Source organism: Nyctereutes procyonoides, unplaced genomic scaffold (assembly GCF_905146905.1).
Source record: "Nyctereutes procyonoides isolate TBG_1078 unplaced genomic scaffold, NYPRO_anot_genome, whole genome shotgun sequence".
Taxonomy (NCBI): domain Eukaryota; kingdom Metazoa; phylum Chordata; class Mammalia; order Carnivora; family Canidae; genus Nyctereutes; species Nyctereutes procyonoides.
The window spans coordinates 5,103,995-5,126,025 of NW_026575144.1; the positions used below are offsets into that span (position 1 = coordinate 5,103,995).

Consider the following 22,031-nt stretch of genomic DNA (forward strand, 5'->3'; position numbering starts at 1 on the left):
TCTTGGGGGCTGGGGGTGGGATTTAAGGTCATTCTGCAGCCAAAGGGATTTTAATTTTTGATTTGTATTGTGGTTTTGTCCCCAAAGTAAGATTACAGGAATTGCCGTTCATGTGCTTTTTAAAAATGTGAAGAATTTTCTGTTGTCTGAGTGATGAAGATATCCTCTCAAGTATGCGCTAAGGTTTAATTTGACTCCCTGAACATGATGAAATGGATTTGCCATGGAGCCTCATTAGTGTATTGGGTTCCAATTTCCCAAGCCAGCCCCTTCTCTCTCAACCTCCTCCCTCCCTCCCTGCAGACGTTTGCGTGAAGCTTGTGGCTCAATGAACTTTGGAAATCCATCCTGGCACAATTAGAGGGAGTAAGCAAACAGAAGACTGCTCTGAGGTGTGATTTGTCAGATGTAATGCGACCATCCTTCACGGCATAGCCGAAGGCATTTGCGTATCAAACAAGTAATTCAAAAATCCTAAATATTTTATGGTCCTAAATACATTTTTAATACAGGCTAATCTAAAATCTGTTAGGCTGCAGCCTACTCCCCTGACCAGAAGCCCATCTCTAAAGAAAGCCCAGAAACATCCTCTCATTAATTCCCAGTTTCATATCTTTCCTTTCGGATTGACCATGGATGAGCCTTTTTTTCCTCCCTGAGATTAAAAACTGTCTACACAGAAAGCAAGATACATCCCAGCGTCCTAGATATTTCCTCCCTAAACAGGCAAGCATTTGATATATACTGAAAGACCCGTTAATGGTGGAGCCCGCCCACCTTCCCTTTGGCCAAATTAATAGGGTCTTAACTCCACAGCCTAGGTTTTTTTTTTTTTTTTTAACTACCTACAGGTTGCTATAATAAAAACTAGCTTGGCACCCATATTCTTAGCTGTGGCCATTAAAACATAAGCAAAAGAAGATAAATGAGCCCAATTCGAGTGTTAAAGTTCAGTTGAGAACATTCTATAAAAGCAAAAACAGTAACAATAAAACCCAAACTCAACTTCTACCCAACACAGATGATCTAATACGCTGAACAACTCCAAACCATTCCTTTGACATCTCCTGATCTTTTTTTTACCCAGTTTTATAGGCACATTACCTCCTGCCCAGGTACACAGTTCAGCAGAACCTACACACCATAAGGACCCTAAAAGGAAGAAGAAAACTCTTTGCCTCTGTTGGTATATGAAAACCATATTATTCAGGGCTGTCTGAATTATTCAGGGCTATTGGGGATCTGGCACGGAGTCCTAAAATACTGCTGTCATTAATGAGAAGAGCAGTCTTCACAGAACATCACCAAAAGCCTCATGCCTATTTAGAATGCTTTAATGTAGAAACCAAGTAAGTCTTCCTGTTTTGTGTAGCCTCCATTTAAACATAAACATATGATTTAGACATGCTCCCTCTTGTTAAACATTTTTTTTTGCTCTGTTCACTTAGCATAGTTCCCATTATTATCCTTATGTGTACTATGGTGGTGGAATAATTTGAGGCCCACAGCTTTATTTAATAATGTAATTATCCTATATTGGATTACTTAAAGGGGCTTTGTATTTTTAAGTTCTGGTTTTTCCTAAACTGGTGATATGCTCTGCCGTGGTAAATGATTCAGGCTTCAATCAAAAGCTCTAAACTCAGTTTGGAAAAATATTGAGTGTTTTTGAATAAGCCAGGATTAATGCAAAAGCCAATTTGCAACCACAGTTGGTGACCTTTCTACTCCTGTTCAAAGACTGTGGTGTGCAGGCTGGCACAGGGGACAGACCCAAGCAACTCCAACGGCCTGATTCCAACTCTTCTGACACCTCAGGGAGGTTGTATAAACTAGAGTACAAAGCCCCAGGTCTCTTCAAGGTAAGCTTTCTGAAAGCAGGGCTGAAACTTGCATGGCCTTCCATGCCTTCCAGTATCTGGTATATTCCCACATGGAGCTTAAAGAATGAGTGAGTGAATGAATGAACAAATGGATGGATGGATAGATGGATGATGGATGGACAAATGAATGAACACATGTCCTTCTGGACATTCTGACAAAACAGGTGTAGGAGGGAATACAGAAGGAACCATCTTTAATGCATTCATGGGAGCATTCACATGCTGAGCGACGTCCAGTGTTATTGTCAGGAGTGATTTTTTTCCCTAATTCAACTCAATCTGATCCAGTTGACCTGTATTGACTGTGCTCTGTGCCAAGCACTGGGCTGAGAGATAAGGATGACTAAGACACTGGTGCTGCCCCTTCAAAAATGCATGGTGCTCACAGCCTCCTATTCTCAGCTAGGAAATGAAGGCTCCTCTCTTTTTAGTCCTTTGCCAGAGAATCCATTCACTCTTCCCTTCTTGATGTTCTGAGCATCTACTCTAAGCTGTGCTAGGTGCTAGGGTAGCTGGGAGAGAAACCCCTGAATCATGGCTGCCTGTCTGGGGTTGGTGGTCGGGGTGGGGGGAGTTGGGTAGACAATCAACAATAGCCCTCAGCTAAATATGATTTATATAATGAGAAACCATCATAAGTGATTTCATTCATTCCACAAATATGTAAGGAGCACCAATTATATGTCAGGCATTGGGGTTACAGTCAGAAATAAAAACAGACCAAAATCCCTATCTTCTTGGAGCCTACCGTCATTCAGTGCAGTGTGTAGCGTATGTGTGGGGTGTGTGCATTAGGGGAGAGAGGGGTGGGGCAGAGAAGCCACATAATAAAAGCAGAAGGAAAAGAACTAGAAGAGGCAATCATGGAAGACTGGGGTGTTACTGGGGATGGGTTCAAAATCGAGTGGTTGGAGAAGACTCTCTGCTATTACGCTAAGGAACAGAAGGAGCTAGCAAGGTGAGGACAGGAGGGGAGGAGGGGGAAAAAGAATACAGAACACTGCATGCAGAGAAAACAGAGGATACACAGGCACAATGTCAAACTCAAGGTTAAACACACACACACACACACACACACACACACACACACACCATGGTGCATGTCTTATAGCTGATGCATGCTTCTAAATCCGAATCCAGATTCCTTTTCTCTATGTTTCCTGTGGGTTGAACATGGAAGCTACCCTAGAAATCAACTTCCATTGTTAAAAATGGACCAAAATTTGCTCAATGTCATCTTTTCTTCAAACTTTTATGCCTACACATGTATGCTTTGAACAGCTTGTTAAAAACCAGGTTATATCTTCCCAGAAAGAGAAATAGATAAGTTTTCCTGTGAAATAGCTGATTTCCACAGACTTTAAAAGGTAGAAGGCCAGCTGCTCTCTGACATATGCACAAGGTTGGTGGGTAGCTAGGACATGCTCATCTCCTGTAGACGCACTCGTCAGAAACACAAACCAGGACAACAGTCCCTTTCATTTGAATGTTTAGGTCTTTACATGGACATATACCAATCTGATTTATTGCCTCTCCTCAACCACTGTGCATGAAATATACTTGTTTTCTTATAGATTAAGGAGCCTGTTTAATTATATCAGGTATAGGGTCCTCCTTCCCCTTCTCTCTGCAGCCTTATCATCATACCAGACCCAATGCCCTTTCCAGCAAAACTCTCCAAATTCACTGATCAAGATGTTAGGTTTAAGAAAGACCCAATATGGCTTGTTGACATGCTCTAAGACTAACAAATCTTTAAAAGATTAAAGCAATCTGCTGTCTACCATGTATGTCTCCTATAATTAAACGCCCAGAAGAGCGAAGAGGTATTTGGAAGGAACCACCCAAGGAGAATACGTAACAACAAAAGGAGAGAGAGAGAGAGAGAGAGAGAGAGAGAAAAGGAGCAAGGAGAGGGTAAAAAGAGTATCATTCAACCCTCATCAGACTAGCCTTACACTAAAGTGGCTGGCTCCATTGCTGACTGCTAATATGGCTCCCCTCAATGCCCACCTCCTCGTATTAATGCCCTTGGGTAATACTCTCCCCTTGAGTGTGGGTTGCACATCAGCCAACAAACAGAATTAGGCAAATGTATGTCATTTCTGAGATTAGGTTACAAAAGGTCTGTGGCTTCTGTCTCTCTCACACACTGTGAGGGAAGTCAGCCACCACAATGGAAACTGGCCCATGGAGAAACCACAGCGAGGGATTGAGGGAGGCCCCGGCCACTAGCCAGAAGGAATGAGATCCTCAGTCCAACAGCCCTGGAGGACCTGTGGCCTGCCAACAGGCAAGTGAGTCCACCTAGAAGTAGATTCTACCCAAGTGAACTTTGAAATGACCATAGCTGAGGAGGGCACCGCGGCTGCAACTTGGAGAAACCCTAAGCCAGAGGCACCCCGCTAAGCCTTACCCACACTCCTGGCCCACAGAAACGGTAGTAAATGTGGTCTGAAGACACAAAATGTGGGGCAACTTGTTATACAATAGATGACTAAATATATTCATCTTTAATATGGGATACATGTACGCATTTTTGTATGATAATGAAATGAAGTCTATAAAAGAAGGTGCTAAATACCAGTTTCAACTACGCTTGAAAATTAGCCGAATTTCCGTTGATAAGTGGAAAAATGCTTCCTGCAACTGCCTAAATCCAGAAACAACTGCCTATAGAAGAGCACTTTTCTTTTTTGGGGGGGTGAGGACCCACAAAAATTTCCAAGAACACTATTTAACAATATGAGCATACGTTCCTGGATGAAAGGGCAAAGTAAAAGACATTCTTGCCAAGTAAGGGTAACTTTATGTTTTCTCTCCTTGAAGCAACTAAAGCAAGAGGAGCCGATGTTACTCATCTCTTTGCCCCCAAAGTACCCCGGATATACTAATAAATATGGGTTGAATTGAATTGAATAAAAATTTGCAGTCAAAAGGCCTATGTTTAAAAATAGAAATGTTTTTCAAGAGCAGTATTGTATTACATCCTTAGCTACCAGAGAAGAAGCCCAAGCCTTGTCTCTCTCTTTTCCTCCTCCCACCTTTTCCAGATTCATCTTTGGAAAGCCCTTGGCACAGCTGACCAGTCAGAATTGTGTTGCTTATGAACACAATTTCGGGCCCTGTAGATACACAATCCTCCAATCTTCATGGCCAAAAGATCAAGATGTGGCTTCTCTTTGCTTAAAAAGAGAAACAAACAAGCAAATAAAAAGGGCAGAAAATTGCCTTTAAAAATTAAAGCCAAAAAAAAAAATTAAGGCAACTGAGATATCTCAATATTCTGACATGCTGAGAACGTTTTCACTCCACTGCTTCGAGGGGTCATTTAAGGAATTCGGGGGGTCAGGAGTGATTTGAACACCTGCTTGGCTGTCTATTGAATTACTGATCTATAACATCAAAAATGTGGAGTGAGAAACAGGACCTATAACTGGAAAGAAAAAAACCAGAGCCTGTTGATAATTTTAAAAGACACTACCATTTATGTGATTCATATAATTTGCATTAGGAAAAACATCTTCAGCCTTTTTACTAGATCCTTCTTTTTGCCTGCCCAGATAGTTGGGGATGCATATTTTACAACCCAATGCATTGTTGCTGAACGCACATTCAGCTCCCAGGAGCACAAAACACAATTAGACTATTATGGAGAATATTCACAAGAAACAGAATGGAACAGATTATTTCACTTAAGACACACAGAATTCAATTATTTTCTGTATTTATAACCCATGTACACTCGATTTTGGAATAATTTGGTGAGGAGACTGAGTACTACAGCAGTGTTTTCATCTGAATTCAGTAATCTGATATACACTGTGGGATTAACCCAAAGCAAAAGGATTTAATGGCCCAGCAGGCAGTCTCTATTTTGAAGATCCTTCGTCTGAGATCCCCCAGCCATTTTGGCTGGGACCCCTTCCCTTCCCTTTGCATCCCTTTGCTGATGGTTTTTTGCTTTTTAAAAGAACCTGCCCTTGTACATCTTCAAGATACGTGCAAAATACACTCCCTACCACCACCACCAACAGAGGAGGAGGGAGAGGCAGCATCTCGGGGGGTCAAACACGTTTTTTTAGATCGGGGGTGGGGTGGGGTGGTAAGAATAGGAAATTGGAGAGGCTTTTTTTAAACAGCGGGAAAGTGAGGGAGACGATTTTAAATAAATTCAATGTTGTGCACATTCAGCAGATCAACACCAGTTTCCTTGTAGCACAAGGTGTGGGGGCGGGGGCAGAACCTGAGAAGCAGGTTTGCACTTTCTTTGGCGTACCAAGAGGGAACATCTGGAAGGCAGATTTTGTCTCTTGATGCCATCATCCTCCCATCTCACCCTATGTTGTTGTGGTTGATGGGGAAGACGCCCCCCCTCAAGGTCCTTTAAGGTCTAAATAGTACAGATCAGAACAGAGACTTGACCAGAAGCCCCAAACTTGGATCAAAAACTCTGCAGCCTCGGGACAGACGGGAAGCCAGGAAGTTAAAACTCTACTCAAATTAAGTTTTTTTAGTTACCATTTTTCGAACAATAGTTAATAGTCCAACTGCTCAGCCAATCCATTCCTTAAGGAGCTACTAACAGTCTAGCACCTGACATACTTCATTGAGACAATGACGTTATGATTTGGCCCCTGACCAGGAAGGATCGATAACTAGCATCTGCTAAAGGCCTAGGACGCCAGGCCACGGTTTGGCGCTCTGTGTCCATATAAATTTCATTGGATATTCACGGCCCTGCAAGATGAACCCATTTTACAGGTAAATAAACTGAGATCCCAACAAGATTAAGTTAGCAGACCAAGATGACCTCTAGCTACTAACTGGCAGAGTATATATGCCCATTTGGTTTTCTCAAGCTTCTAGACTAAGAGTTTATATTTCTACCGGAAGGATAAAATGCACAGGTGAAATTACTAACCAGCATTGTCTTCAGATTCAAGACAAGCCTGACCTGCTAGATCCCCTAAAGTCTGGCCTCAGTGGACCTTATTTTCCACTAAATCCCTGCCCTCTCACCCAGAGCCGACCACAGCCAATATTGCCATGTCCTTCCTCTCTATCTGCCTATGGCTTCTTCTGTCAAGGATGAATGTCCTCCTCTGTCCCCCTCATTCCTCAGAACACCCCATCCATGAGAGTTAGTGATCTTCTAGCCTCTCCCACGCTTCCCTTCCCCAGGTGTCCTGCAGCACGACCACAGGCCATGTTCCCACTCGCGCACGCTTCCTTCTGCATCTCAGGTCCTGTGCCTTCAGGCCTAACTGCGGGCCCCCAGACAGAGCCCTGCTGTCTCAGCACAGCCATTCCTGTTGTCCCTCCAGACCTGTGGAACTCTGGCTCGAGAGAAGGGAGAGGGCTTTGCCTACTTGGCATTGCCCTTCTCATTTCTTTGCTGTCCCTTTAGGACCAATAGCTTTATTTGCAGAAAATGGGCCAAATGCAAGAGCGGTTTAAGGATGGAATAGTCCAAAGCTCTGCTCTAGAGAGTGCAAGGTGGCAGCTGGGGGTGAGGGAGGGGATGGGGGGCCACATCTAGACCCAGGATAGGTTTTGTTTGGCCCACAGTGTTTTTTGAAAGTTGAACTAAACTGCCAACTAAACTCACACAAAAACTCAGATTTCTGACACTTCTCTTGAAAAGTGGAAAGACCTGGCAATATGAAACAGCATTCCCGCCCCGCAATGATCAGCAGGATGGGAGTAGCAATATTTGTATGAGTCACATGTCCCCAGTTCCCTCAAGCATCATATTTTCTCTCAGATGGCCTCATTCCACTTGGTCTCACCTACCTGGCCCGGTGGGCACTCACGCATGTGCACATGCCCTAGGTCCCCTTCTTCCATACACAGTAGAAGATGTCATGGAGGAGGTGGCTTTTGAAGAGGACCGTGAAAGAGGGATCCCGTTATTGCGAGGCCTCACTTCACAGAGGAACATCTCAGGGAATTTGAGACCCCTTTTCTCATAGTGCCTGTGTTTCCTCCACTTGTCAACAGGACAGTGCAATGCATTTGCCATCTGTGTTTTGGAATTGAGACAGCTCAAGTCCCCATTCCGTCTCTGTCATTTACCTGGTGAAGGAATTTAGAAACCTCGACAAGCTGTCTAACCTCTCAGGTTGCCTTCCCGCAAAGTGGAGATAATGCTAGAACCCACCTCATGGTATTACGGTCGTAAGGAGTAAATAAAAGGTCATGAGTGAAGCTGTAAGCATCTCGTTTGACTATCCCCTTTATTAATATCATTTTAGTCCGGGGCCAGATAGAAAATATATTTGGCTTTGCACATCATGGTCTCTGTCACAACTACTCAACTCTGCCACCACAGTGTGAAAGCTGTCAAGACCATTTGTCGACAACTGGGAGTGGCTGTGTACCAATAAAACTTTATTTACAAAACAGGCAGCTGGCCATATTTGACCAGTGGGCCTTAGTTTATTGACCTCCTGTTTTCAATATCTCCACAGGTGGCCAATGTAATTCAGCTCTGAAGATGCTATCTAGGTGTCTCAATGACATCTAGAACAATAGGTGCCTCCGATATGCATCAGTGACCATCTCTAACCTGTTTACTGGATTCACCAAGACTAGGCTCAGCCCAGAAATCTTCCTGGAGGGACACTGCTCCCACCTCCACATCTTGGTAAGAAACCTCTTCCCAAGTCCTCATCAGAATCTCTCTGGACTTGAGTTCAAATGTTGTTTCTTCCAAAGCGCTCTCACAGAGCTTCCCAACAAGACCAGGCATGCCTGTCATGGGTCCCTGTATTTTTACTCTGTTACACTGTCCATGCCACACAATGACCTATTGCTCGTGACAGTTTGATTAATTACACACTTTCCACCTGACGGGAAGCTCCATGAAGGCAGGATCTGCCTGGTTTCTTACCTCTGTCTCTCCAGGGCCCTGTGCAGCACACAGATGTTGCTCTTGGGTGGGGGTGGGGGGTTGAGGCTGAGTTTCCTCTCCTGTGCAATGTGTGAGATACACCACACGCCTGCCTTGAGGGGGGGTGGATTTAAGGAACCCTTTTAAATGTTTTATTCCTCAAGTGCACAGTATTATTTACTGAGTCATCTGTGTATCTGTCAACCACCAATTTGTCTGCACATTCCTAGAGAGCAGGATAGAAGCCATATGCTGAACTAATAAATAAAGGATTAAAAGAAACCATATTCATGAAAATCCAAAGAGAGAATTGGTCAGTATATAATGAAAGCCCCATTGTCAGCCCCTCAATATCTTCTAAAGTGAGAGGGGGACAGGAAGGTCACCAGTTCTGGGAGAATCGTGGAAAACCCGGATTTCAATCGTGGTTCTGAGTCTTAACTATACATGACCTTGGGCAAGTTCCTCCTTTGGCCTCAGCCGTCTCATCTATAAAGTACGAAAATGTCACAATACAACCGACCTAAGAGAATTTCTTTGAGAATTAGATGAGCATTTAATTTATATATTAGTAGATATGCAATGCCTCACACATAACAGCTAGTCAATAAACAGAAAATGTAACTTCATTGAAAACACTGTGTGTAAAACTTTGGTGGATGGTTTTGGAAAAGAGAAAGTTGGGCATTTTCTCTGGGCTGCGCATACATAGAAAAAAGAAAACTTTAGAAGAAGGAAGTGCGAATGTGTTTCCAAGACCAAAATGCATGGGGACGATCTTCCATCATTTTGGATAAATCAATCAAATTGCTTCTTACTATGAGAGAATTAAGTAAGTTCTATGAGAATAGAATTCCTTATCTGTGTGCTAGTCACTGTGTTCACTCATAATATCCCTACTAGAGAGAAATGACACATAGTAGGAATGCAACAAACATTTCTGAATGGAAGAAACCATCCATGAATATCAGATAGTGGCAGAAATGCCAATTCCACCTGCCGTCAAGAATGCCATCTCAGCAAAGCTTTTCTTAAGCCAATATAAATAATACCATCCGAGGGTCCTCCTAGCTTCAAGAAAGAAGATGTTAAAGAGGGGACTGTGAACATGAAGCCTGGTTTCTTCGTAATCACTGACCCTTCGTAAGTATCTTGGCACTAACGTCCATATTCCCATTAGTGATTTTATACGAGTGATGTCACACAGAGACACCATCTACTGGTATAAGACAGGGCACTAGAATGACCCACCCGGGACACACCCATGGGAAACACTTGCCTAACTTTCCTCAGACTAAAACCTTAAGAGAGCAGCCCATCTTCCCCAAAGCAGCAGACCACTGTGTCTGAGGGCATTGGCTTGTAGGCCTAAGACTGTTCTGGGCCTTTCTGCATCCATTAAATAGAGGAGGCTGGACTTGCTCTCTTGAACATCCTATAAGTCTATTAAAATGTCCATGGCAAATCAGGCCCAGTCTTTTTCTTAGACAACCCCTGCAAGTCTTCTTGATCCTCATTATGAACAAAGCCAAAGGGATGTCCAGCCAGTCACACCTGAAACCAAACATGTCTGTGCAGTTGGCAGACCAGAGGGACCGGCTGCACCTATGGATACGCCAATATTCCAGCCAGGAGAAGGTCTCTGAGAATCTGAGCATGTTCTCAGCAACCTTCTCTGCATCGGAACCCTTCACCCCATGTCAGAGGCCCTCATTCCACAATGCCAATTTCCAACCAGAATATCGCCAAGGTCAGGTTTTCACAGAAGAAAAACAACCAAACCTGTCCTGTCGTGGAGGGAAGTCAGAGAACAAGGCAATGAGCAAGAACATTTTTATACTCTGGTATAATATCTGGATAGTTTCTTTTTTTCCAGTGGTACCCGGAGCTGAGCTCAAACCAGAGGACGGCAAGCAAAGCTTGGACCAAAGGGAAGACAGTACTCCCTCACAATGATTTCCACCTCCATGTTCCACAAGAGGCTTGGGGAAGGCCCACAGACAAGTAACGGGTGATACCCCGGCCTGTAGCATGTAAGGCTTCCCCACGGGGGAGGGGGTGTCAAAACAAAACAAACCAAAACCCACACATGCAGAGCCGTATATACATACACGCACACTTTATAATGTATGTATTTATACATATTTTAAAAACTCTCCTCCCTTAAGAAAAATACACAGAATTAGCAAGTTTAAATTATTTGCACTTAGTTCTTTGTCTCCAGTTATACTGTGTTCTTTTGTGCTGGTAAAACAACATGTGCTTTAATTAGCAAATATCTGTAAATAATTTACTTGCTTTTCAAATACAACAGAACAATGGGGTCAATTTTCACATACATTTACCCAGCATGCATCCTACGTCTTAAGCCAGACTCTCCCATTGTTCGATAACTATATCAAGCTGTCCAGCTCTTGCTACCTCCTCGGTGGAGGGTGGGTGTAGATAGGGGGCCAGAAACCCAAGTTTTGGGAGCCACATCCCATTTTGCAAGACCCCAGAAGGCAAGAATATAGCATTGTCCAGCCCCGGTTAGAACAAACTCTTAATGATCTCTAACCCTGGAACCTTCTGCAAGGAACGTGGGACTGTGCCAAGGGCAAAGGGCATCTCATGGCTGCGGGATGCAGGTGCTGTGCTGCCCCGCTGTCCCGGACACCCCCTCCCCCAACAGCTTCAGCCCAAAAACATAAGGTGCGATGTCTGAGGCCTACGAATCACGGAGCCCCGTCTAGGCTCTGCAGGGTTAAGGCCGGGCCTCGCAATGCAGTGCAAAGAAAGATGTTAAATCAAATGAGAATGACTGCTCCAGGACTGGAGGCACTATTATTTTGAATAAGATTGAAAAGGCCAGAAAAAGCAATTCAAAAACATTTCAATTATGTATTTCCCAGAACTACATCTTTGAGCAACTAATGCAAATGTTACCACCACAATAAAACTTCTTCCCACATAAAAGCATATAAAACAGGTTGCACAGCATATACTTTATATATCATGTGCATATTTTTGACTATTAATAAAAAATTCAAAATCTATGTATGCTTTACTCTCCTAAGCAATACAGTAATTATGATTAAAGGACAGGCAGCACAAAAAGAGCCAATTTATCTTACTCGTGCTCAGGAATACTATTGTGTAACTAAGCAACTAAAGACAAAATATGGTCTAATTAATTCACTCCTATGCTTATTTAAAAGACACAATTAGAACATTTTTATTTTCCAGCCTGCACAGTAGCTCAACATGCTTGAGGGTGTAGAAAGCAAAGCCTATTATTCTCAAAGACAAGAGTTTAATGTTTAGTGCCACCGATCAGGCTTGGAACTCAGCTCTGGGGAGGAGGGGGTGTGTTACCCAGCCTGGGTGTGCTCAGAGTCACGAGAAGGGAAAGGTATGGTAAGGGGGAAAGACGTTTCTGGGGCCACTGGATTGAACAGTAACGCATGGCCTCTCCCTGCTGCGTTCCTCGCCATGGCACAGGGGTGGGACAGGGCTGTGAACTTCATGGTCACACGTGCAAGGACACACGCCACTGTGCGTCTCTTTATACAGCCGCAAAGATTCTAGAGAAAATTCATGTAATTAAACCACACGTCCTCGTCTAGTGTGATAAATGTCAAATATCCATCTTTGACGCTGCTAACAGTGCATCTGATTTTAAAAGCGGAATTAATTTACGCAAGTGTGTGCTGGAGACTGATGCCATTAGCATGATTCTAAAGCATCCTTTCAGCAATAATCATCATCTGCATGTCGGAAATGTGTTGTCGATACGGACGTTCTCGGTCCAGGATGCGAGCCGTGCTCTCTGAAGGCCAAGGCCTGGGTTCTAATCTCCAGCAAGCCGGCAGAGATCACGGCGTGGCTGGAAAAAGCCATCCGTGCCTGTGCGAGGGCACTGGAGCAGAGTTTTCAAGAAATGCAGGAAATCTGAGACCACATTTCTGGGAGGCGGATGAATCTTTAAGCCAACAACCGATAAATTTGTTCTAAATTTCTTTAAAAGCCAAACCAACGGGTAATCACTAGCTATGGTATTATTCTGAGTGGAGGATGGCAAATATCCAACTACCCTGGCTATAAAAAATGACAAGCAAATGCATTTGATTCGAGCAATTATATTCTGGATATTGGTTAAAACTAGACTTTGATAAATGAGCTTGAGTCATGTATCACTAGATGCCACTAGGAACAATGGTATACTTTATTAATAATTAATAACGAAGTATTTACATGTATGGACTCGTGTACTTCATAAAAATAACATTTCCTAGTAGGTGCCTGACACCCTAAATGTCAAGGGAGGTTTTAATTGCTTACAATCTTGACTCACTATCAAACACTGGCCTAGTTAAGACCATCGGCCCGAGCAACATGCTGGCTCACAGGAACTGCCAACCACACTCAGGTGAGGAGGAGTGACTGTTCCCTCGATAGCCGGGGTCTGGTCAGACTGCCACCCCGCAGCCCCAACTTTTTATGAGCTGAAGGCTGAAGATGGGATAAGTACTCAAACGTGAGGATGCTGCCTCTAGACTCATCATCACTCTCAAATATGCACCAATTTCTTTCGTGAGTACTCTTCAAGAAAACCCTTTACACTTTTTTCACATCTTTGGTGTGAAACAACTGTGGATTTTAGAAGAGAAAGAAAATGGGTGAGGTGGGGTGTGCTGGAGCCAGCCCACATGTGAGTGACTGCTCGGTCGTAGGTCCTCTGCCAGGAAGAAACCGGGCTGACCTTAAGGAAAGCAGGCTGTGGGAAAAAACGTTTTAGATGACTGATGTCATTCAGTCATTCAAGAAATACTTAGTGACCAGTGCTGAATACTTTGGGGGGGCCCAGCAGTGAGTAAGGCACAGCCCTCCATTCCGGAGAATAGCAGCAGGCTGGGGAGGAGGGGGAGGGGAGGGACAGGCAAAGGAACAGAACACAGATAACCATCACAGAAAGCACATGTGCAGAGTACAGGGGAGGGTAAAACCAACCACAGCCCTGGAAGAGCCCTGAAGGCAGGATTCTTGTCTATCTCGTTCACTACTGTATCCCTAGGGCCCAGAACAGGCTCTGTAGGTGCTCTATAAATGTGCACTGAGTGACAGAGGCTTCAAAGATAAAGACAATACTTTCCAGTTTTCAGAAAGAATCAGGAAAGTCTATAAATAGTGACTTTGGTTAATCTCCACTTGAACCAAGGAGTACAGAAAGAGCGTGACAGCTTTTCTGTGACCAATGTCTGTCCATGGGAGTAAACGATGAGCGCTTTGAGGGCTGAGGCCATTCTCCTTCATCTCTGTATCCTGTTGCCCAGCACACAGTAGGCCTTCAATCAATATCTGCGGAGCTGAATAAATGCTTTTTCCAAACTCATGACAGTAGCGAGCCTTCCTTTGAACACACATCACATTTATTGTCAGCACAATTCACCAACGTGTTATATAACGTTCTTATGTTGTTATTACATTTTTAAAAACGTGTTGATCTCATCTCTCTATGAAGATTGATAAGCTTCTTGAGAAACAGGGTCACACCATGAACCGTTTTACATTCATCTCTGTACCTAGCAGAGCTCTGAGTACATGGTTAGCACTCAACAAGTAGTTTTTGATTAACTCAAGATAGAGGATACCAACATTTGCTGGAGTTAGGATGTGAACCACACAAAATATAACTCAGTACATATTCTACTGGTTCTCAAATTTTAACATCATTAGAATCAATGCTGAAACAGATTTGTTTATGTACATATTTTTGACAGATATTGTTAAATTATTTCTTAGTATTACTGGGTCTTCCTCCAACCCATGTAAGAAAGAGAAAAAAAAAAGTACACAATCCCGTTCCCTATATGATCAACTTCATAGGCCAGGGGTCAGCAAACGCTTTTGTAAAGGGCCAAACAGTAAATAATTTCCACTGTGCAGGCCATATGGTCGCTGTCACAACTACTCAACTCAGCCCCTGTAACCTGAGAGCAGCTATAAACAATACGTAAACAAAGGAGTCTGACCGTGTTCCAATAAAACTTTACAAAAACAGTGGTCCAGATTTGGCCCTTAGGCCTGAGCTCACTGATGCCTGTCACCGTCCTCTAAATTCTCTCCAGAGAGCTCATGAGGTCTCACCCTAGTTCTGAAGGGCCAACCAGTTAGAGCAAAGTTACTCCTTCTCCATGTGGAAGGTCATTACTAAAACTACCAAAAACTGCTGTAACTGCATCCCCCATTTGCTGAGCTCTTGTGTAGGAAGCGCTATGCTAGGTGGCAGGCCCTTTTCGCTTGTTTCTAATTCTCTTGACAAAGTAGAGATCATTATTAGATCCATTTTACAGACGGAAAAACTCAGGCTCAGAAAAGCTAAAGAAATTGTCCAAGGCCAGTGAGGTCACTGAAGAGGGCTCGGAAATTTAAAAAAAGTCAGCTCATGGATACTGGCCAGAGACTGAGTGGCCAGCCACTCATCCACAGCCACAACGGAGTCAGCGCAGCACCTCCTAGATCTTAGAACGTGTCTGATGAACCTGAGATGTGATACAGTCAGGCAATCTTTTAAACAAATCCTGCCGATCCAGATGACAACATATTTTCATACTGAAATGTAAATCTTCAGGGAGCTTTTTCTTTTGGTGACATAACTAAACCCATCATCTGGATGAAAGCCAACCTGATTTTGGGAGACCTGTATTGGCTAATTTGTCCTAGCAAACTCACCTATATGCTGTCCTCTCATAGAGAAAACCTTTCTTTAGGAAAGGCAGTGGTCGAGGTCTCAAACATCAATGAGAACGACGATATGAATATTAACGATAATAACAATGAGTCAACTACTATTGAAGAATCTACTATGTGCCAATCTCAGTTGTGAGCACGTTACATGTATCAACTCATTTAATCCTGAAGGCAATCCTAGGGAGTAGGTACTATATTTCCATTTTATAGATGAGAAAAATGAGGCGATGTTTAAAATGCAGGATCCTGGGCCCCAATTCCAGAGATTCCAATCGAGTTAGTTTCAACGGGGGTCTGGAATATGAGTTTTTGACCATTTTTAACCAGATAAGTAACCACTTGTAGAAATCCTGACTACATGCTAGGATCTGAAGTACCCCAGTGTGCTTGATCTTGACTTACTGACATCGTTAGCTTACTCATCCACATGCACAGTTGCGGGTGACCAGTAAAGCTTCTTGTAGAATCCAGCCCACGGCCAGGCTGAAATCCAAGCCTGCACATCCACGTCTTTTAAGAGGGTATATTGCCAATAGATTAAGCGCTTGGCAATTTGAAAATGAATGTAATCAGAAGTTACCCAGTAACAGAACCAATTACCCGCCTACTTTGCCAGTAGTGGCTGAATGTGGCAATTGTGGGTAATTACTAAAGACACTTAACTCCTTGTAGATGGCCCTGCTATTCACTTGCATGGTAATTTAAGACAGTATCGTGATTAGGCCTGGGAACCTCTACACAGGCATAAAAGTAATCCTGCTTATTGTTTATAAATTAAGAATTTCTAGAATAAAGGCCTCCACAATCATCACTCTTTTCTACTTATTTAAGGACTGCGCCGTATTTGAAGTACTTTTGCCCAGACAGTGCCTCTTGATATTCTCACAACCCACAGTAAGCCTTACTACTGTCCCCATTTTGCTGCTGAGGAAACTGAGGCTCAGAGTGTTCATCCTGGTTCAAGGTCAAACAAATACTAAGCTGCAGAATCAATATGTGACTCCTTCCCGACTGCTCTTCCTCAACACCAGCTGCCAGCGCTGGAAGTATGTAAAGGCGGCAGTAAGTCATTATCACAATTATTATTGCTAATAATACATTGTTAATGATTATTAATAATGGTATTGAAACACAACTGTTCTTGGTAGATACCACTAGCTCGAATTTGCTGAACTTTATAGAAGACGAATGGTTCTGCTACCCAAAATCTGGTGACCTTTGGCAAAATGGATTGACTAGTCACGATTCTAAAATGAACAAGGAGCTGCCCACATTACGTGCACACTTCTAGAATATAATATGATATGTTAAAACTCTGGTGCCAGGGGTAGGATTCAGTGGGAAAATAAACTAACCCTAAAGCTTAGGAAGGCCTAGGTTCTAGCCTGGTGACCTTTGACAAACCATATAATTTCTCTAAGCCTCTGTCTCCATCTGTAAAATGGCATGCAAAGTCCTGCCTTATCCAGCCTCATACAATTACTGCAAGGATCAATAAAGCATTCCCCAAAAAGGCCCTCCGCAGATCATAGCACACCACACAGGGACGCTATTTCTAATCTTGCACAATGATAATTTTCCTGCTTTTGGAACTGACGTCTTTACATTTCAAGAGATCATAAATAGAATGGTTCTCTTAAACCAAAAAAGCATACCAAGTCCTGGCTGTCCTTTGGAAATGGATGCTGATGTCAGCTCAATCAAGAAATTATTAACCTCCATTTGGTTACTTAAAATAAACTGTACTGGCTGATTAAATGTGCTGAACATTTTCTCCAAGTAACAGTGCACATCACCAAGAAACCTTTCTCTTTCAGTTACACTTTGCAAATGGCTAAATGCATCATTCAAAACTATTTAAAATCAATAACAAAAATCATTTCACTGTATATAAACAAGTTAATGGAGTAAGTGAAAACAAAGCAAATTTCTTAACGAGAGGACCCTGTTGCCCCCTCTAGGTGCCTGCAGTAAATGCTGGTTTCTGTAGGCTCTCCTCCAGAGAAGACTGCTGCTGCTATTCAGCTAATGAATGACTAACTTAGGCCAGGGGGGAAATGACATCACCAGGGTGGAAAACCGATCTGCATTGGGAAACTTTCTACCTGCTTTACATTTGTCATAATTATTTTGCACAATGCAGCCTGCATTTGCATAATTTTGAGGCGTGTCATTATCTCAATTGAAAATTGTTTTAATATGGCTGAATAATTCACAATGACATCAGCCAAAGTCCTAATGAAATATACAAGTATAATCATACAGCTAATTACCAGCCGTGTTAGCATTAAAAAACAAATCATGCATAATATTAGACGATGTATATGCAGCTGAGGATTATAAATAGAGCCATCTCTCTCCCCAAACCCCCTAGAGTTTACTTTTAAATGGCAAGATTAATTTTCGGAGGTATGGCTCATATAGCAGTGACGAAATGTACAGATCATTACAACGGCTCGCTTTCATTTCCCCTTAATGAACAATTTTTTTTAATTCGTGTATTTAAAAACACTGTGTACTATTCATTATCAGCAGTTCTAACAGACGCAACCTTCGGCTAATACTGCTTTTATTCTTAAATCAGAATTCACTATTTAATTACGCCAACAGAAATTAAAACTGGACCAAGTGGGGTCAAATTCGGGCTCTTTAAAAATATTTCAATTTCAATTAAAGAGAGAGAGAGAGAGAGAGAGAGAGAAAGGGCGAGTGACCACAAAAATATCTCATAAAACACTGAATAATTTCCTTCTGGGTTTAGTCAGAAGTCTATTAGGCACCAGCTCTTTTCTGGATATTTAATCCTTCCCTTTTCCAGATCACAGGCCATGTTGAAGTAATAAATTTGAAAAGCAAATAATAAGAAATCAGGAGGGGGAGGGGAAGAAGACAGCTGCGCAGGAAAGTTGGGTCGGGGGAGGGGGCCCGAGCTAGACCTCAGGAGGGGGAAAGAGCTCAACCTGTTGGTAGGTTGCAGGATTTTTCACAGTATTTCCAAACAACACCTTTGCAAAATTGCAGGCAGACGTCGCAAAGTAGGAACGTTTAAAACCCAGAGCTGGCGGGGGAGGGCGCGCGGGGCGGGGGAGCGGGGGGGCGGGGGGAGGGCGCGCGGGGCGGGGGGCGGGGGGGCGCGGAGGGGGGGGGACGTTCGGGGGGAGGGCGGGGCTTATTTCCGAGGAGGCAGATCCGAGGGCGAAGGTTTTGACGAACTCCAGTAATTAACCGGCATAGACCACTGATGGGTAATTCGATCCAGGGAGAGGGAGTGAAAGGGCGATGCCAAAAGTACAATCAACTCCATCAGACCAAGAAATTCTGGGAGGACTGGCAGGCAGCTCCACGCTCCGGGATGAGTTAAACGGGGAACCATTCATTTAACAAAAAGATCCGTACAGCTCCCTCGAAAGCTCGAGGGCCTGGCACGAAGCTAGCAGCGCCCAGAAGTCTCCGTTTGACCCCCCTGCTCGCGCCCGGGCAACACAAAGCCTTGCCAGGCGGCCGCGCGCCCGCCCTCCCCGCCGCACCGAGGGCACAGCCTCCCCCAACAGGTCCCCCGGTGGGCATCGCGGCGCGGGGCTCGGCCGGCTGACCCGGGAGCCCGCAGAGCTGCGGTCACACGCCAGATGACAGGGCCGGAGGGAGGCGGCCGCCGGCGCCCGGTGACAGCGGCTCACCTCGGGCGTCCTCCCGGGAGCGCGGCTGGCGCCCCCGCGGCCGCCCAGGAACGTGCCGGCGCGGCCCGGACCCTCCCCCGAGCGACCCGCGGGGCCGGGGGCCGAGCACACGCCCCTCCGCCTGCCGCCCGCGCCCCGCTCCCGCGCGCCCCGAACCCCGCGCTGGAAGGCGTCCCCTCGTCGTGGAGTAACTGAGACCCAGAACATCAAATGGCTCGTCCGAGGGGGAGGGGGTGGGGGTGGGGGTGGGGGCGAGAGATAGTTGTTAATGCTTAACGTGTTTGTGCCGGTTACACGACCGCTTTGAAATCCGCCCGGGCAGATCTGCAAGTTATTTGAATGTATTATTCCAGTACCTGTCATTTATCACTTTATTCAACACGTCTTTGCCAACTCAATAGCTTTTGATCTCACTCTGCCTCCATTTCGTAATTTCCGCCCTCTTAAACATATCAAATACTTACTTTAAAAAAGAAAAAAAAAAAAGTGAACCATATCGAAACCCACCGAAAGAAATCCACCCAGCCCCGACCCAGCCGGACGCGAAGGTAAAAATCTTAAAAGGCAAAAAAAAAAAAAAAAAAAAAAAAAAAAAAAAAATTATATATATATATATAAAGCATGTGATGTTCAAGCGGCAGGAGCAAGAGAGCGAACGATCTCTCTCGCTCTCTCTCTCTCTTACACACACACACACACACACACACACACATCCTTGAACAAAACCCTTCTCGAACAAGTTATTTGATCTTGACTAAAATCAGCAGTTGGATCCTCTTTGTAAAGCTGACAGCCAAACTCTGACAATGGCAAAATACTCGAGCCCCAGCTAGTGGCGCTACCCCTTTAAAAAAGGAGTCGATCCTGCTCGCCTGCAGAAGTGAATACAGTATTTTCAAGCTTGCCCTGTAATAAGCATTACTGGTGTTGGGGGGGGGGATAATAAAGAAAGAAGAGAGGGAGATATAAGTTTACCACCTCGCCATGGTCGCTATTTCTGCCCTGGGGAGTGTCTTCTGGGAGGAAATAAAGTTTAGAGCTGGATAAAAGTTGCCGGCTGGTCCTCTCTTCCCACAACAGCTGGAGCTCCGCTATGCAAATCGGATCCTTTGGCGTACATCTTACAAAGAAAAAGTCGCCAAGGGACAAAATTCTTGGTTTGCCTTCAAGGTGGAATTGAAAAGCCTTGTAGAAAATGTAAGGTCCGTGCAAGCCACACGGTGAGCCGACCCACTGCAGGGGAAAAAAAGCACCAAATAAATAACGTAGCCATCAGAGCACAAACATCTATTCCCAGACACATTTACACACAGACATCCACACTCTTAATACAGAAGAGCCAACAGATATAAAGCTGGGTGGAAAAATAATAGAGCCCACAAATTTTCTGCCTCCCTTTAAAAAAAAAAAAAAAAAAAAAAAACTCCGGGCACCCCCACCGCCACCTCTCCCTACTTCTCCATCTGAGGCGGTAAAATTACATTATGTATGTATGATCAGTGCAGGGATTTTTTTAAACAATAAAAATGATTTGGGGGGATGCAGAGGGTAAAAGTTTGGTGAAAAGTTTGTGGGGGGTGTGGGTGGGTGCAGAGGTGTGGGTGAGCTGGGGGGCTGGGGGGTGCCGGGGGGTGCCGGGATCGGAGGAGCGGAGGAGAGCGAAATACCTGGAGTGAGTTGGGCTCCATCTCGACGTTCTGAATTGATTGAACTCAACATTCTCTCCAAACTTGTTGGCTTGAATGGATTGCATCAGGTCCTGGCAGGGAAAAACATTCTCTGCCTTCAGCTGGCGTAATGTCTCAATATAAAACTGAGCTCTTGCCTCCCCTTCGGCACCAAAATGATTGAAAATATGTCCTAATATTTCTCTGACGACTCAATTTTCAGCTCCTGTCAAAACTGTGTCGGTTTCCTTCCAAATGTGGGATGATCAAATTCATAATCGGAAGAAAGGTTCCGTCCGATCTCGGCGGGAAGCGGATGGATCAAGGCAAGAACCAGATAGGAAGGCTTGTAAAAATAAAATCCACCCTAAAACTGTGTGAAGATGAGATCTCCCTCTTCCCAATCTCCCTTGTCTAGGGGTGTCGTCTAATGAGATTTTTGGAGGAGACGAGAGCTAGCGAGCTCCGCTGTGCATCTGACAGGACCTGCTTGTATATGTCTAATATAAAGAACATTTCCTGCAGAGATTCCGGGGCGCTGCTCCTCTTTCTAATGCTCCTTAGCAGATTTGCTGTTATTAGACATGTAGATTTGTTTGATAGTTAAATTACGCTTCCTCACTGCCATGTTTTCGAGAACTAATCTGTTAAATTATCTTTTGATGCCTATTTACATGGAAGGGAGAAGTGGGTTATCGATTATATAAACATATAAATATTAATGCATTTGTTCGCTTCGCAAAAAAAATACTCAGCAAAAAAAAAAAAACAGAAAGACAAGTGAGCAGTGCACACACATCTCAGGATTTTGCAAACAATATTGAACGGACAGTGACTGCATTTAGGGACTGGAACAATAAACGATGCATGATAAATCAATAAATGCGAGCAGCGAGTCTGCTCGGAATATGAATTCAGGCTCCCGGTTCTGCGTGTGCATTCTTTAATTTTGAAGTATATACACTAGTACGTGTTTACAATGCTGATGGACGCCAAGGGCGCTCTCAAATGATAATGTGTTTATATAACCCAGCGCTACAGGAATAATATACCGACTCCTACCCCACCCCCACCCCCTCCCCCGCCAAAAAAAAAAAAAAGGGAGGGGAGCTTCCTCATAACAGTTTGAAACTGCAAAAAATCCATTTGCAAACTAGTTAAATACAATCAGAAATTA

At 44.0% G+C, this 22,031-nt stretch overlaps 1 protein-coding gene across 2 annotated transcripts in view; it reads right to left on the bottom strand.

The window, feature by feature from the left end:
- The window catches only part of ARID5B (AT-rich interaction domain 5B), a 178,613-nt gene extending 157,729 nt beyond the window's left edge, over positions 1-20,884 (bottom strand). For both annotated transcript variants that reach the window (XM_055308720.1, XM_055308719.1), the window contains exons 1-2: positions 20,855-20,884; positions 20,166-20,420 (exon numbers count right to left, since the gene is read on the bottom strand). In XM_055308720.1, coding sequence (XP_055164695.1) covers positions 20,166-20,420; positions 20,855-20,875 — 276 coding nt within the window. In that variant the 5' untranslated portion in view covers positions 20,876-20,884. The remainder of the gene's footprint in view (positions 1-20,165; positions 20,421-20,854) is intronic.
- Positions 20,885-22,031: the final 1,147 nt, after the last annotated feature.